General features: G+C 43.8%; 1 protein-coding gene across 4 annotated transcripts in view; it reads right to left on the bottom strand.

Annotated features, from left to right (window-relative positions):
* grin2da (glutamate receptor, ionotropic, N-methyl D-aspartate 2D, a) overlaps positions 1-15,301 on the bottom strand; it is a 164,364-nt gene that overhangs the window by 31,628 nt on the left and 117,435 nt on the right. For all 4 annotated transcript variants that reach the window (XM_053863431.1, XM_053863432.1, XM_053863433.1 and 1 more), the window contains 2 exons: positions 4,819-4,944; positions 4,413-4,525 (listed from right to left, as the gene is read on the bottom strand). In XM_053863431.1, coding sequence (XP_053719406.1) covers positions 4,413-4,525; positions 4,819-4,944 — 239 coding nt within the window. The remainder of the gene's footprint in view (positions 1-4,412; positions 4,526-4,818; positions 4,945-15,301) is intronic.

Raw genomic sequence — 15,301 nt, 5'->3', positions numbered from 1 at the left:
AAAATAATGACCGGCAAAACGGTCGAATATTTACTCGCTGTTGCTTGGCAACCGCTCAAGAAACCATTTGCTTGTATCGACACGACATTGACTTTTGTTTGGCAGGCGAGTTCTTTGCACAAACCATTTATGTAGCAGAGAAGTAGGACTTTTATTTAAGTACAATGTAAGCAATTTAATTTGTATCATACCTTTTACTTACTTCGACTCTGGCTGTGAGTCACTGAAGTCGATGTGAATCACGGACGGAGCCGAAGCAAGCCAGTCGGTCTCAGGCAGTCGGAATTTAGGGACCATGTGTAATGCGACGTGAGCATTTGACTGCCTATTTACTGCTGTAGTACGTTATCAGACGAAGGTGCCGTGAACATATTTAGACAATGATTGAAAGCATTTTGTGCATCTCCTGCCCCTGTTCGTGTCGTGATCAAACGGAAGCAGTCAGTGCTCCTCTTGGACACTCACCAGGAGATCAATGATCAAAATAAAAAAAAATGCAGATTAAAATTAAAATGAGTAAAAGTCTGTTTGTTCACAAATTTGCAAAAACCCAAACATCTTCCGCAACGGATCTTCAATCCTGGATGTTTAACCGCAGCCAGGTTACGAGCACAGCTTCCAAACTACCTTCCCCAGAACCACTTGACCTCTGACAGAGAGAGTCAGGAACAACCTCTCCACAAGTCTTACATAACGGCAGCCTCCCTCAGTGGAGAGAGCCTGAACCACCTCAGGCCACGTGCAGCCCTTTGACAGCCACTGTGTGGCTCCCCAGGGAACAACGCTGCAGCAGAAATACTATGTTGTTATTGGTTTGTCTCCAGATGAATTGCACATTTCTCTCACCACACACCTGCAGTGTGCAGGAGTGGAACCAGACTTGGACTGTTTTCTGAGCAAACAAAGCTGAAGAAGATTTGTGTCTTTGCTGGGGCTGAGCATTAATCGCTTAAGACAACGACATTGCGACCTGCAATAGTGACATTGCAGGGTTGTGCAATATCCTCCTTCTTTTCTCTTCTCTTCTCTTTTGGAGGTTTGTCATTGTGAGCCACTGTGATGTCAGCTCTCAGGCAGCCCCGCCCCCCTCTGCTCATGGAGGAGCGGGAGGAGCATTCTGCCAGGGATGAGTTCGAAGTCCCCGAAAGACAATCAACGTCAGAAATATGGAACTATTTTGCGTCACCTATTGTTATAGGTGGTCCGCACTGAGTCTCGCTGTTATAGACCCGACCTGACATGAACGTGTTTTTGGCCAGGCGAGTCTCTGTCATAGAGCGCAACATACACGTCAAGGAACAGATGATAATTCAGGATGCCTTTGCTGCAGTGACAAAAAGACCAAACTTAGCAGATTTTTCACAGATACTGTAACTTTTTAACTCGAAAAACAACATGTTTCGGTCACACAGTATGTCAGAAATCGTCTGAAGTTTGATCAATTGTCTACATATATATATATATATATATATATTTTTCCCCCATATTTTCCTCATTTCTTTCTACTTGCCAATTTGTTGTGTGTTTGAGATCCACCTGTGAGAATCAACATTTCTCACTGCTCCAGTTATCTGGTGGGAATTCTTGTTTGTTTGTGTTGATATCGCTATAAAAATACATTTCTATTTTTTTTATGCAGCCCTGGTGTTTGCTAATGAAGGAGGCCAATATATCATTCTCACAAATCAATTATTACTCTTACTCTTACCTGCATAAAGCAGGAAATACAGTGGCGGAAACAAGTTTTCGGACAACTCAAATATTATGAACAATCTTTTTAGGGCTTCAAACATGAAGCTGCATCATACTGTTTATTGTTTCCCAGAAAAACTAACTAACGAACTCAATTCTTGACAGTTTCAGTGTCAGTCTGTAACATTGTATCCAAGCCAGCAAATGAATGGGTTCAAAACTGAACAAGAAATAGATAAACCACCACAATGTCAAATGGATATTCAACAGTCCTGCTACTAGCACAAAGCAGAATCCATGAGTGTCCAACCACAGTAGTGATGGGCTGGTGAGGCTTCATGAAACTCTGTCCTCAGTTTCAGAGCCAGCAGGTGGCGCTCTGAGTTTTAAAATGGTATGCTAACTCACCGACATGAGTGATTAAATCCAAAGATTCAAGAGCAGAGGGTGGCATCTAGTGGGTTGTGGAAATGAGGACCCTGCTTCATGAAGCTTCACAAGCCCAGCACTACACCACATTCCAACTGGGACACCTGACATTTGTAAACTTGACCTTCACTATTAGGAAACAGGGCAAGTAGGTTTGCTCTATGATAAATAAACACTACATTAATGTGGCTACATATACTCATGTCTCCTGACACGTCTGTGTCTCTGCAGTCGGAAAAGGCCCAGAAAATGTAAAGATCTGAGGTGACGTTGTGAATGAAGCGAGGTTTCTTCACGTCAGAAACGTGGAGGAGTTTGCTGTAACGTCATTCATCACAACGCACTTTCCTTCAGGACCAAGAGCGGATCGGTAAAGACAGTCCCCTGAAGGACATCGCAGCAGATGTATGGCTTCAGGTTCACCCAGCCGAAGAGGAAGTGATGAGAACATTAATATTTGCTCAGTAATTAACACAGTAATTTGCCTCCAAACACTTTGTGCCAAACATTCATTTGCATAATTTCTTTAATGAAGACGATAATAAATGCTCCCCCAACTTCTGCAGCCGAAGCAACTTACACCACAATCAGAGATTGAACTTTGCCAAGCGTCAGCGTGGTGGGCCAGGGGCCTCTCTGGGAGGAGAACATTGGAACTGACCAAATTATTCAACACAAATACAACACCACTGAAAATGAAAATGCAGCACATCTTGCTTGAAACGGGGCAATTACCCAATATGTAAAGCTTCATGAAGCCTTGCTTTCTGAGCTCAGTAGGTGGCGCCCCTGTTTCTTAAAATGCTGTGAGGATTCATTAAATACATACACTATACAGGTAATGGCCACCATTGTTGTGTCTTCTTCGTGTCTCATTAGATCTATGTCTTAGGTAGTGACAGCAACACTGCCCCCCATGGTGTCTGGTGGTACTGCTACGTTTGGTCCGTATCCATAAGCTCTGTGGTAACATGCAGAAATATGGAGGAAATGAACACTGAGCACAGACAGAAGGCTCAATCCGTATCTGGAGCCATTTGAAGTAAAGTGTATAAATGGGTCTTAAAGGTTCTGAGCACGGCCTTCACAAGCACAACGTTTGAACAAAACATAACATAACATAAAAATTATTTGGTCCCACTTCTGATAGAACTTTTATTTCATCCTAGTTAATATTATTTTGTAATTTTGTCATCTTCATTTACTGCATTTTAATCACTTTTTTACCCCATTTCAATTTTTTTGTATCTATTTTTTATTTTGTTTTCTAACCTATAGAACCTATGCAAAAGCCCTTTGCACGGACAAAAAAAGATTAACTGATTTTATTAATAATAATGATAATAAAAGTAGTAGTAGTAGTATTACAGCCCCAGAGACAAAACTTATGAATTATATAAATGATTAATTATTTAAAAATATGTATTAAAAAAACAGGTTGATTTTATGTCGCATAGTCGAATATAATGTGCATTAAAAAAAGAAACTTGTGACATTAAAAATAAATACAAGAACAAAGTTGTGAAGAACCAAAAAACACAATGTTGAGGAACAACACCTCGCTGAAGGCGGCGGAATGAAATTGAGCTACTCCAGCACCTTCAGTGAAACCTGCTGCAGCTAATGAATTCTCCACACGACGGAGGTTGTTGAGAAAATCACCGGAGCTGAGAGTTCTGGGTCTCCTGCCGTTCCTAATGAAGGTTCAAGAGATCTTCAGGTGATGACGATGAAAAGCAGCGGGAACTTTCACATCGACCCCGAGACTGATTTCACCTCACCAGGCAGTCGAGCATCAAGCTACACTCCGGCTTTGTCGAGACCCACACATCATCATCCCCGCCGTCATTAGCGGTGCTTTTCTGTGTCACCTACTTGACGCCAGGAAGTTTGGATTCACGGAAAAGACACTTTGTCACCCACAGGTGGCAATTAAATTCTGAAAACCAACATCACAAAGTGGCGGGAAACGCAAAACGGAATCGAATTTTTCCAAGAAACACTGCTGTTCAGGCATCTTTGTTCGAGGCAGAACAGACAGAGCCGCGCGCGATGCAAGTTGACGGTCCGCGGAGGCCGACGTGTGGTTGCTTACTAAATAGATAAATGAGAAAAAGCCCTCGCTACATTTGCCTGCATTAGACCCGATTGGCCCGAGTCAGCGCTTGGAGATTTGGATCGTTGTGGATGTGTTAGCGGCACCTCAAGTGAGTTGCGCAAACAATCAGCCCCAAACAAACAATCAGGCAAACAATTAACCCGCTAAAGCAGGTTAGCCAGCCGGCACTTACCATGATCTTGCTGGTGGTTCCTCTGGGGTTCTCCACGGGAACGGAGTTGTTGAAGACCAGGGCCCAGAGAAGCCAGACGGATTTGCCGATGGTGAACTTTGACCCACCGGTTTCTGAGGATACAATGATGGATAAATGAGCCGCAGACCTTCAAGTCAAGTTTGGACACACGTTGTCCATCGCAGGTTACCATGGTGACTAAACATTTAACGGATCCAAGAGACCAAAAAAAAAACGCCTGTGCATCAGTGGCTCAACGTTATTATCATTAAATCGATGGTGACTGCAGGAAGACGGTGAACATCACAGTGTGTTTTCACGTCCTCTCTCCTGAATAAATGATACAGTCAGTTCTGTGAAACTGTCCTCGTTGCCATGTCGGCGCCACAGGGACTCGCTCTCTTACTTTTGGCGCTTTGCAGGCTGCGGTTGTATCCCACGGGGCTGAAGAACTCAAAGATGAAGACGGTGACGGCCACCACCGAGAGGCACATGACGAACATCATCACCCAGACGGCAGGACTGTAGGGCTCTAGGAGGAAGACAACATGCAGGGATTTATTTTTTTCTTACCATCCATCTGCTGCCAGGCTCATTTTGAGGATCATGAAATGGGAAATCAAATTATCAGAGAGCCTGGAGTGATACACCATGGATGGGGAGTCAAACTCACTGGAGCTCGGAGGCCACCGACATGTAAACCAGAAACAAAAGTGCGTGCACTGTCATTCATCGGATTCACAACTCGGACAGTTTCACCGTTTCATCGCTGCTTGTTAGAAAAGAGCCTGGAACGCTGGTGGTGGGGCGAGTCACAGCAAAGTTACACTTTCAAATAGCTCAATGTGAGGCACGCGTGCAATGATGAGGTGGCCTGGATCAGCCACCCACCACCCCCCGAGCCTTCGGTTTGACACATGCGATGCTCCGATAATTGACTCTGTAGACAGCTCCTTTCTCCCAGCCAGTCCAAAAACAGCCTCAACTTGACTCCCCCTGCCACCGTGTCTCCCCTGATGGGAGTTTGGTCTTCACCTTGTTCATCTATCCAAACTCGGCTTTAATAGAAAGTTAGATAGACGTGCTTGACACGTGGTCTCTGATCACTCACGGCAAATATAACACTGTGTTGATCACAACAGGCAGGTTGCACCTTTGAGACACCTGTTGCCAGAGAGAGAAGTCCACCTCTGGAGTCCAAAAAGATTCATGACACAATGTCCTCAGCTCCAGAGCTCAGTAGGTGGCGGTTTAAAGAACGATGAGAAGTTTCATTGAAATAGTTGCTCAGATCCAAAGAGTTTAGAGCAGGGGTTCTTAACCTTTTTGATCTAAGGGCCCACCTTACCCAGAACAGATGGGCCCGGGGCCCATTCAACTCAACCATATTGAATCTTACAAGTAAACAAACCAAAACCTTGTGAAATGACATGAAACCTGATCTGATCTGATCAGTGCAGCAGAACCAGATGCAAGTCATATTCATCAAATTTATAAAAGAAAAAAAAAAGACAAAAAAATACATTTGATGCAAACTGTTGAGAAAATTTGAAAAACTGAATAAAATTGTAAATAAATATAATAAAACCATGTCTAAATATCAAAAATGTTACATTTTATTGAAACGCCAAAGAAGATATATGTAAAGTGCAAATTAAAGTATCGCCATAAAATGTTCTACTTAATTTTCAAAACTGCTTCAACAGGAGATTTCATGAACAGTTTTCACTGTTGGGGGCGGCAGCATCACTTTCTTAATCATTTTTCTCTTTTCAGGAACCTCTCCACAGTTGTTAACCATCACAGATTTGCAGCTGTCAAGTCCATTCGGTGACACACTACTGCCACCATATGTGGCTCATGTTTTAAACTGAGTGTCTCGCAGCCCTCACGGGCCACAGGTGTAAAACAAAACAACTTTTAGCGGCCCTCTAGGGGGCGCTCGTGGTCCAACCATGGACCCCAGCCCTATGGTTAAAGAATTATTGGTTTAGAGCAGACAGCGCCATCTAGTGGTCTCTGAAAATGAAGACATTGTATCATGAAGGCCCACAACTTTGACCCAGACCTGGGTCCATACTGTAGTGTCACAGACCCATGTGAGACTTAGGGTCAAGTTCAAGAAACTCTCAGTAATGATGTTAGCAGAGCTGCTGTAGATTAGAACATTTATCCATGGAGGAGGTTCAACCAAGGAACAACAGGAATCCAAAGTTACGTAGATCAAGTAAACTCAGGAATAGGGGGACGCAATAGGGCTTTTAAAGTCCAGGTGATGCACATACTGGTCACAAGGTCTCTGTTCAAAGGTTGTCTTAGGGGAGTCGTGAAAATAAAATACTGCACCGTCACACAAGAGTACGCAGGAAACCCAATCCAAACCAAAGTCACATGCAGACGGGAGAGAGAGACAGATGAGTGAGCTCTCTACAAACACACCATTCCGATATCCATCGTGTAGTTCATGACCATGAGTAAAGGGGGCAGCAGACGGTCTCTGGTACAAGACAAACTGGCCTTGGTTAAAGCTCTGACAGCAGAAAGGTAAGCAAATATATCCTCAGAGTTGTGTCCATGCTTCAGAAATGAATTCAACAAAGTCCCTCTGGTAGAACACGAACACAAACAGTGTCCCTCCCCAAAGCCCGCCCGGTCACGCTCAACCACGGAGCAGGCTTGCAGGTGACGGCGCCACCAGGAGACCGTCTTGGCTGGATTCATTTGCATTGACTTTAAATGCAACCTGTCATTCTCCGCCGCGGGCAACAGCGCCGTTTGTTCATAATTCGGCGCCACCATTTGAGAAGTGTCTCTTCTGTTTAATCCAATTTTAAGTTTTATTATCCCTGTGGTTCAATCAATCCAGTCTCCAGGAAGACAGTGTGTAAATAATTATGCGCAGCTTCTACAAACACCTAAGGTTCACTGTGATTTATTTTCCCCGCCGCCGCCGCTGAAATAAAAGGCGCTGACGGTTCAGGATTTAAAGGGGTGTTGAGTTTTTGTCATATTCACTGCCTTTCCTGGATGTAGGTCTCTTAATAAGCGTCTGCTGGCTGTCGCTGACAGAGACCAGTCAGAGCCTTTCCAAAGTGATGAACACTGTGGAATCAAACACGCTTTTTTAATGCAGTAAGATTGTGAATGTGTTACTGACTTGTTTGGGTGAGACAGAACATGCTAGGTCAGTTCCAGTCAGACATTAGCACAGCTCCAACTACAGATCACTCATAAATCTGCCGCGTCCTTTCTTCAGTGCAAACAAGAGCTGCAGGCTTATATTGAGAGATGGAAAACACGGCATCATCAACATGGTCTTGGTCTCCAGGATGGTTGGCTCTTCTAGTAAGATCGGCTTGTTGACACACAGATGATAGTTGGGGTCAGACGTGGGATGCCGATGTGGCACATTCCTACCCTGAAGTGTCGGAAGGAATGAGTCGACGAATTGAAGGGACAGAACTGTGCTCCTGTCTTGTGTATAAGACAAATCCGTTGCACACGTTTGACTCAGTGGGAGTCATTGATCAGAATGGATGTGGATCAGCTCTGATGCCGTCATACAACACACGTGTGATACCAGAGAAAGTCAAACGGAAGAGTGGTCCTGGTTACCAACATGTCCCTGTTGTCCTGTCCAACACTGCTTTGAAATAAAGTCCTTTGGTATCCTGAACATCTCTCCACACTTCATCTTCCCACTTGGTTTCAAGTCAGCTCCAGAGCTCCCTGGGTTTGAAGGGATCATTTCAAGTGGTGAACGGCCAGTGCCCTCGGTCTGAGGAGGATTGGGACACACGACACGCAACAACCCAGGGTGAGAAATGGGAGGCAGCCCAAAGTTCCGCATTAGTGCCATGTAGTTTCATAATCATAAGGCTCACTGTCACATTTCGGACCTGAAACATCCACAACCTCATGAACACGTCACAAAGGCGTCAAGGTTTCAGGCATGTTGCAGTGACACTGCAGCGCAGACAAAATGAAGAGCGGCGCAGCGGCGCTATCCTGGGCAGGTAATCCTCAAAAGCTGAAAGAGAACAATCTTCTAATTTTCAGCTCTAATGCTGCCTGCTGAAGCCACGCGTCCAGACAAAAGCAGTGATCACTCGCCAATACTATAAAGAGCAGCTAATGAACAAGTCCCCTTGTTCTCCGACATGTTCAACAAGCTCAGCTTTCACGGACTGCTGGTCACCACAGGCACTTGCTCTTGGATTTCCTTTTGTTTCATGCTGTGAAAAGCACACAAGCAGAAACAAACGCAACACTGATCTCATTTAGGCAGAAAAAAAAACATAAGCTCTTGACTGCCTCACCTGTGGGACACAGCGTCCGCCCCCTCTCTGAACTGGGGTGCACACAGAAGGATTTCCTAAATCTTACGACATTTCTTTATCTGTCACAGACCCAATCATGTGAAGATAATAGCAATGTCAGCACAGCACCCCACACTCCCACCATCGATCAAGCCAGAAATCCTGCGTGATGACACGTCGCAGAAACATGGCAACAACCAGGAAAACCTCATACTAGCTCAACGACAGGAAAACAATCTCAGCTGATGGAAGGAAAGAGCAAGTTGTGCATGCCGACAGAACTCCTGAAGGAAGTCAGTTCACTTTGTGACTGGCAACATTCCATTCCAAGTCGGGAGCGATCAACTCTCCCAAAACAAGATTTTGATGATAAATATTAAACACTTTTTGCGACTGCCTGATGATCAGGATCAAGTCACTCTGAACACATCTCAGACACCAGGATTTTCTAGTTAGCAGGGGTTGGGACCCTTTTTGACTGAGAGAGCCAAACAACCAGCATATCGTAAAATGTAATTCCATAAGAGCCGTCATTTTTTTTAACACTAAATAGGAGACCAACAATTCAAGAATATAAGTGTTGATTTTTTTTTTTACATAATAAGTTACAACAACACAGTTTTACTCATGTGGAACCCCACAGTTAACTTCACAAAAGAAACGGATCATGAGAGATGCTGCAACTTGAACAACTAGAAATCTAGAGATGCAGGATTGGAAGTGAGAAATTACAGCGACAAGGCGCCAGCAACTCAGATAACAGGTCATTTGGACTATCTAGCTCAGTCACTAGTAGTTTCAGCAGAGCAGCATTGTCAACAATAAACTCAGTTACAGTGAGCAAAACAGTACCCATGATGCTTTGCAGTACAGCCAACTAATCACAGTGGCTAACCGCTACAACATGGCTCCGCCTCCACAGCCGGCCAGCTAGGGAGCTTCAGGATGAGAAGAGGGAAGAAAAAGAAGAAGTCGGAAATGGTCCAAAGTGACCAGGCTCAATCTTGGAAGCATGACGCTCATTTGCCTGGAGGAATTCATGTTTCAACTACCAACAACTGTGATAAGCTGACTTGGATGAAGAGCGTCATGAGGGTTCAAGTGTCATGGTGCCATTTTCTTCTTTAAGTGATGGGTGATCGGTGGTGTTGACGGATGGATGGTTGAAGACGCAGGATGGATCTGTCTAGATAAGGAAAGAGCTGAAAGGCAAAGCTCTTGATTCACGGGTCGATTTAAGAGCCTAAGCCGTCTTATGGTCATGAATTTTTATGGATACCAAATGAACAAGGTCGAGCAATTGGAGTTTCCTCTACAGGGAGTCTGACCTCTCTCCGAGAAACAGGCTGAGGAGCAAGGTCTGGGAGAAGAGGTGCAGCGGTGCGGTGCCTCAGGCATCCTGTCAGGGTGGCTGCAGAGCTGAGCAGCTCCAGGGAGGTATTGACCCCCTGGAGCTGAGAAAATCAGTATGTACAGGCCTCTTCGTTCAGACTGCTGCTACAGCAACCCGACCTCAGCGGCATGAATACAAGAGACCCAACAATAGGCATCTGTGCACAGAACAACGGCAACAATGATGTGGAACGGATCAATTTCAATTCATCATCAATTTCAATTTTAAATGATCCCAAATATTAGTGAGTGAATAAGGTACTCTTCTCTTACCAGACACAGACTACAGTTACATGCAGAGCACAGACTGACTGAGGCAACAGCTCGCTTGGCTTTTCTTTGAATCACAAGAATGATCGATGTGGACCATCTAAAGTACAGAGCCTTGAATAGCTAATGGTTGCTAACATGAAGGTTATGTCTCCAGCAAATCACGTCTTCTAGTCTTTTTGCGAGAACGAACTAGTGAAGACAGTTGAAGACAGAGCTACATATCTGCAAATCAGAGTTGTGGGGAGTGACAACACAGCTGATATCAGGTTTATAGATATATATATTTTAAGTCCAGCGACTGGCTGCATGCTAGCTTAGTCCAGCTACTGGCTACATGCTAGCTTAGTCCAGCTACTGGCTACATGCTAGCTTAGTCCAGCTACTGGCTACATGCTAGCTTAGCCCAGCTACTGGCTACATGCTAGCTTAGCCCAGCTACTGGCTACATGCTAGCTTAGTCCAGCTACTGGCTACATGCTAGCTTAGTCCAGCTACTGGCTACATGCTAGCTTAGTCCAGCTACTGGCTACATGCTAGCTTAGCCCAGCTACTGGCTACATGCTAGCTTAGCCCAGCTACTGGCTACATGCTAGCTTAGTCCAGCTACTGGCTACATGCTAGCTTAGTCCAGCTACTGGCTACATGCTAGCTTAGTCCAGCTACTGGCCAGACGTTAGCTTAGTCCAGCTACTGGCTGCATGCTTAGTCCAGCTAGACTTAGACTTAGACTTAGACTTTCTTTATTGTCATAGCACAAAACATATTACTATATGATGGCAAGAAATTTCGGTCTGAGGCCTCCATTTTCCAAAAACAAAACGAAATGTCCAAAAATAAATAGATAGATAAATAATAATAAAATAATAACAGATAAGTGCCAGTCCAGAGGATGTACAATTGAACAAATAAACAGTATTGCAGTCTGTCCAATGTTCAGCAACCTGACAGCACCAGGAACAAAACTGTTCCTGAATCTGGTGGTTCTGCATCGGATGCTGCGGAACCGTCTGCCAGATGGCAGGAGGGAGAAGAAGAAGAAGAAGAGAAGAAGAGCTACTGGCTAGACGTTAGCTTTGTCCAGCTATTAACCCCATTATCCAGGTCGTGTAGTCCGACTAAAACAAATTCAAATTGACTTACCCGCTCTCATGCATTTTACAAATCCAAACTTAGCTGGACTAATGCAATAATTGCGTTTTCAGGGCTGTCATGTGACTTCAGTCACTAAGAATTCAATATTTATATTAACTTGGGCCTGCAAATGATTTAAATGACCTTTTGTACTGGATCAACTTGTACTTTCAACTTCTTTTTTAAAAAAGTTACAATTCTCATGATTCACCACTCCGAGCTCGAGGACACAGCAGTGACCTCCAAAACGTAGGGTTTATCTGCAGCACTTCGTGCTTGTGCCGTTTCAGTTTCTTCCAACCTTGATATATATATATATATATGTGTATTTGTTTTGTTTCCCTCCTCTCCACCTCATGGACAAAAACCTCGCTCATCAAACTGATGCAACAGTCGGTGTGCCAAACAACCCAGGAGGCCCCCAGGCCTTCAGATAACTCAGCCTTGAGGTGGTGGTGCCTCTGTTCATCCGTGACATGTTTGAAATTGTTCCCTAAATCTCTCCTGACAGATGGATGGATGTTTCAGTGCAGCTTAGAAACTACGTAATAGATCCCCGACGGAGAATGGGGAGCCATCAGTACGATAAAAAGAAAAGAAACCAGAAGAATTATGGGATGTCAGCAGATCTGTACCGCCAGGATGTAAAGCAGAGAAAACATCTGCTATTTTTAAATTAATATAACTCCAGTGTGTACTGCAAACAGTATTTCTAAATGCTATGAGACTAGCTCTATTTTTGGCCAAAACCAGAGCTAAAGCAAAAAAGTTTCCAGATCTGTCCCGGACTGCAGTTTTTCTTTAACATCATCCTCCGTCCACTGACTTCTGAGAATAAATGGCTTCAAATATAAATGCAAATCTCACACAGAGACACAAACCAGCCGTGTAAACATAATCCATCATCAGCTCCGTCGATTCTGATTTACCTGCTATTTTCCAGCTTTTTCTTGACCTCCATCAGCTCAAACTACCACGCTGCAATTTGCCTTTTCTCAAACTGGAGGGGAAGAACACTAGAGTTATTTCTGTAGCCAGGCGAGCGAAGAGACGGCATCCCAGCATCTGCTGCACACACCAGATGAATCATCCCCATCATTAGAGGAAGGCTTCAAGGGTCAGTGATTGGAAGATTGATGTTTGCACTACTTGTTAATGAAACCTTGATTGAGTTCACTGGACTATAAAACCAATAAACAGAGGAGGAAGATATTAAATGTAATTGTCGCATGACAAGTTTCGGTAATAATGAAGATGCTCCATATTGCGACTGTCAGAGTCGGTCTTGTTTATGCTTTTACAGGCTTCGTGTTCACTTCAGGATCCAGTTCAACATTATATTGTGTGTTTTAAAATGTCTTCCTGGAATGGCAACCTCACACTTGGCTGAGCTGCCCCATGTTCACTCAGCAACCAGACCACAAGCTCCTTTTCGGAGCTTCTTCTGAACTGCTCCAGAACCAGGCTGAAGACCGGAGGCCGACATGACAGCTGACTACAGCACTTTAAATCTAAGTTGAAGACGCACCTTTTAGCACTGGCTATTAATACAAACTGAGCAACGTTTTTTTGTATGTATTTATTTAATACTTTTTGTATTTATATTGGGCTTTTTAATCATGTTTTAATCGTGCTGTACTTGTGTGTAGTAATTGAAGCTGTTGCTGTATTATGTCACTGTAACACACTGTAGAAACATGCTATATAAATAAACTCGACCTTGACTTTGCTGTGTTCTCTTCGATTTCAGTTCTGTTTGTGGTTCTGATTTCCCTTGTTCATGTTAACCCTCCCAGTTCGGTGACACCCATGGTTCCGTCCTGTCATCTGTCTTTGTGCGATCTGTGTTTTATTGTAATAAACGGTCTCCCTGTGTCCAGCCACTACTACTCTCACCACTTAGTTCCATGTACGCCACAATATGGCAGTGACAGGGGCACTTTTTCCACTTTCAGAACCTTTGTATTCTGATGGGAATCTTCCCTGTTTTCATGACATGAAACAATACTATCCAATTCTGAGCCTAGTCCTGCGGCTAACAAACAAACTACATGACAATGACCTGTGCAGTACTAATGGTGGACGGTACACAAGTCCATTTGGAATTCCAATGTGTTTTTTTTTTGTTTTCAGTGACTTCGCAATGTTTTCATATTGACGTTCACCCGCTGTAGCAAGTGGTTGTGTTTGCGGAGCTTTGACGCAGGCAGCTCTGCAGCTGTGCATCTGCTTCAGTTGCAGAGATGATTGGCGCTGGATGACTCGTGTTTGTTAAGAATGAATTTACTGGTCATCTCACGTCAGGCAAACATGCGACAGATGATCGGAGCGGGGTGTGCACATGGACCGCAATGACATTCACCAAACAACTGTATTGGTGGAAATACACTTTGTGGCTCTCAGTGCTTTTCTAGTTTGAGCTTTTATTTTTTCAAATTTTTTGTTTCCCACTAAACTGCAAGCTGTCGTAAGTAGGGCTGCAACTGTTTTGATAGTGGTCCTAACCATCACAATTACTCGAATAGTCAGCATACGACGAATAGTCAGCAACGTGTACGGGTTGAGGAACACATAACACGTTTGTATTTTATGTAAATAGAATAACAATAAGTATAAATAAAAAATGAAAGTGTTGCAATGTTGAAGGCTGTTGTGAAACTACACATTGGAATTTTATTGCCAAAATGTGGAGTGAAAGGTATGTGTCCTTTAATGTGTGCTGTGATGTGTCCTTTGATTAAATGGCCCCATACTTTTGTGCCGTTCTCAAAGTATAGTCGACTGTGTCAGCTGGTCATTGCAGCGCTGGTCGTCACAGAACTGACTTTTAATTGATCGTTGATATAAAACCACGTTGAAACAATACATTTTGACTAGCCACAGACTATAGTACAATATCATGTGAAATGCTTTGAAATGTTTTGGAACGTAGTATTTCAATTTCTCGTGCCCAAAATGAGGTGCGCCAGACAAGTGTCCTTTAATGTGTCCTTTGATCTGTCCTTCGTGAATTGCCTCCATGCTTTCAACCTCAGGCGTTTCTCCTCTTCCGGTGGATTGTGTAGAGAGAACGATGACATCATGACTGGTTGACTAATGAACCTGTCTGCGTCTAATTTGAAAATCGATGATTGTCGACTATTTGTTACAGCCCTAATCACGTTGTAAATAGGATGCCATTCTTAAGCGACCCCCTCTGTTCCCTCCAACATTAGTCTCCTTGTGTTTTACCACTCCCCTCTCTCATTGTTTACTTTCCCTTCCTTCCAATCTCGACCATCATGTGGATATTTTCACTGTTTCCCTTCAGTCTAGCTGCTTCTTGATGTCACTTCCTTCTTCTGTTTCACCTGAATACACTCCTCACTCATTCTGTGTGGTTTCATATCTTCCTTCTGCTCTTTGTTTTCTTTCATGTATCAATTTTTGTCGCACCCTCTGTCATCAAAGCAGCTTCAACTATCGCTGTCTTCCTTCATGTCAAATTTACTCGTCTGGTCTGCCATGTCTTCTTTCATCTCACTCCCCTCCTCTCTCTAACAGCTTCATGTTGCCTCTTCAGTTTTGACACAATCTTATTCCTGCCTTTGTTTTTCCTTCACGTACATTCTTTACTTCATTCTCCTGGACATGGACATCATCTGAGATCTGTGACTGTAACGGCTTTATTTTTGTGCTCATACTTTGCCAAGGTGCCTTGGAAAGAGGTGGTGGGACGTAGAGGTGGAGAGTCATGCGGAGAAAATATCTTGTAATGTACTCAAGTACAGCTAT

This window comes from Synchiropus splendidus, chromosome 4 (genome assembly GCF_027744825.2).
Source record: "Synchiropus splendidus isolate RoL2022-P1 chromosome 4, RoL_Sspl_1.0, whole genome shotgun sequence".
Taxonomy (NCBI): Eukaryota; Metazoa; Chordata; class Actinopteri; order Syngnathiformes; family Callionymidae; genus Synchiropus; species Synchiropus splendidus.
Note: the sequence above shows the minus strand (reverse complement) of the source record. Positions and strands in the feature narration are given on the sequence as shown.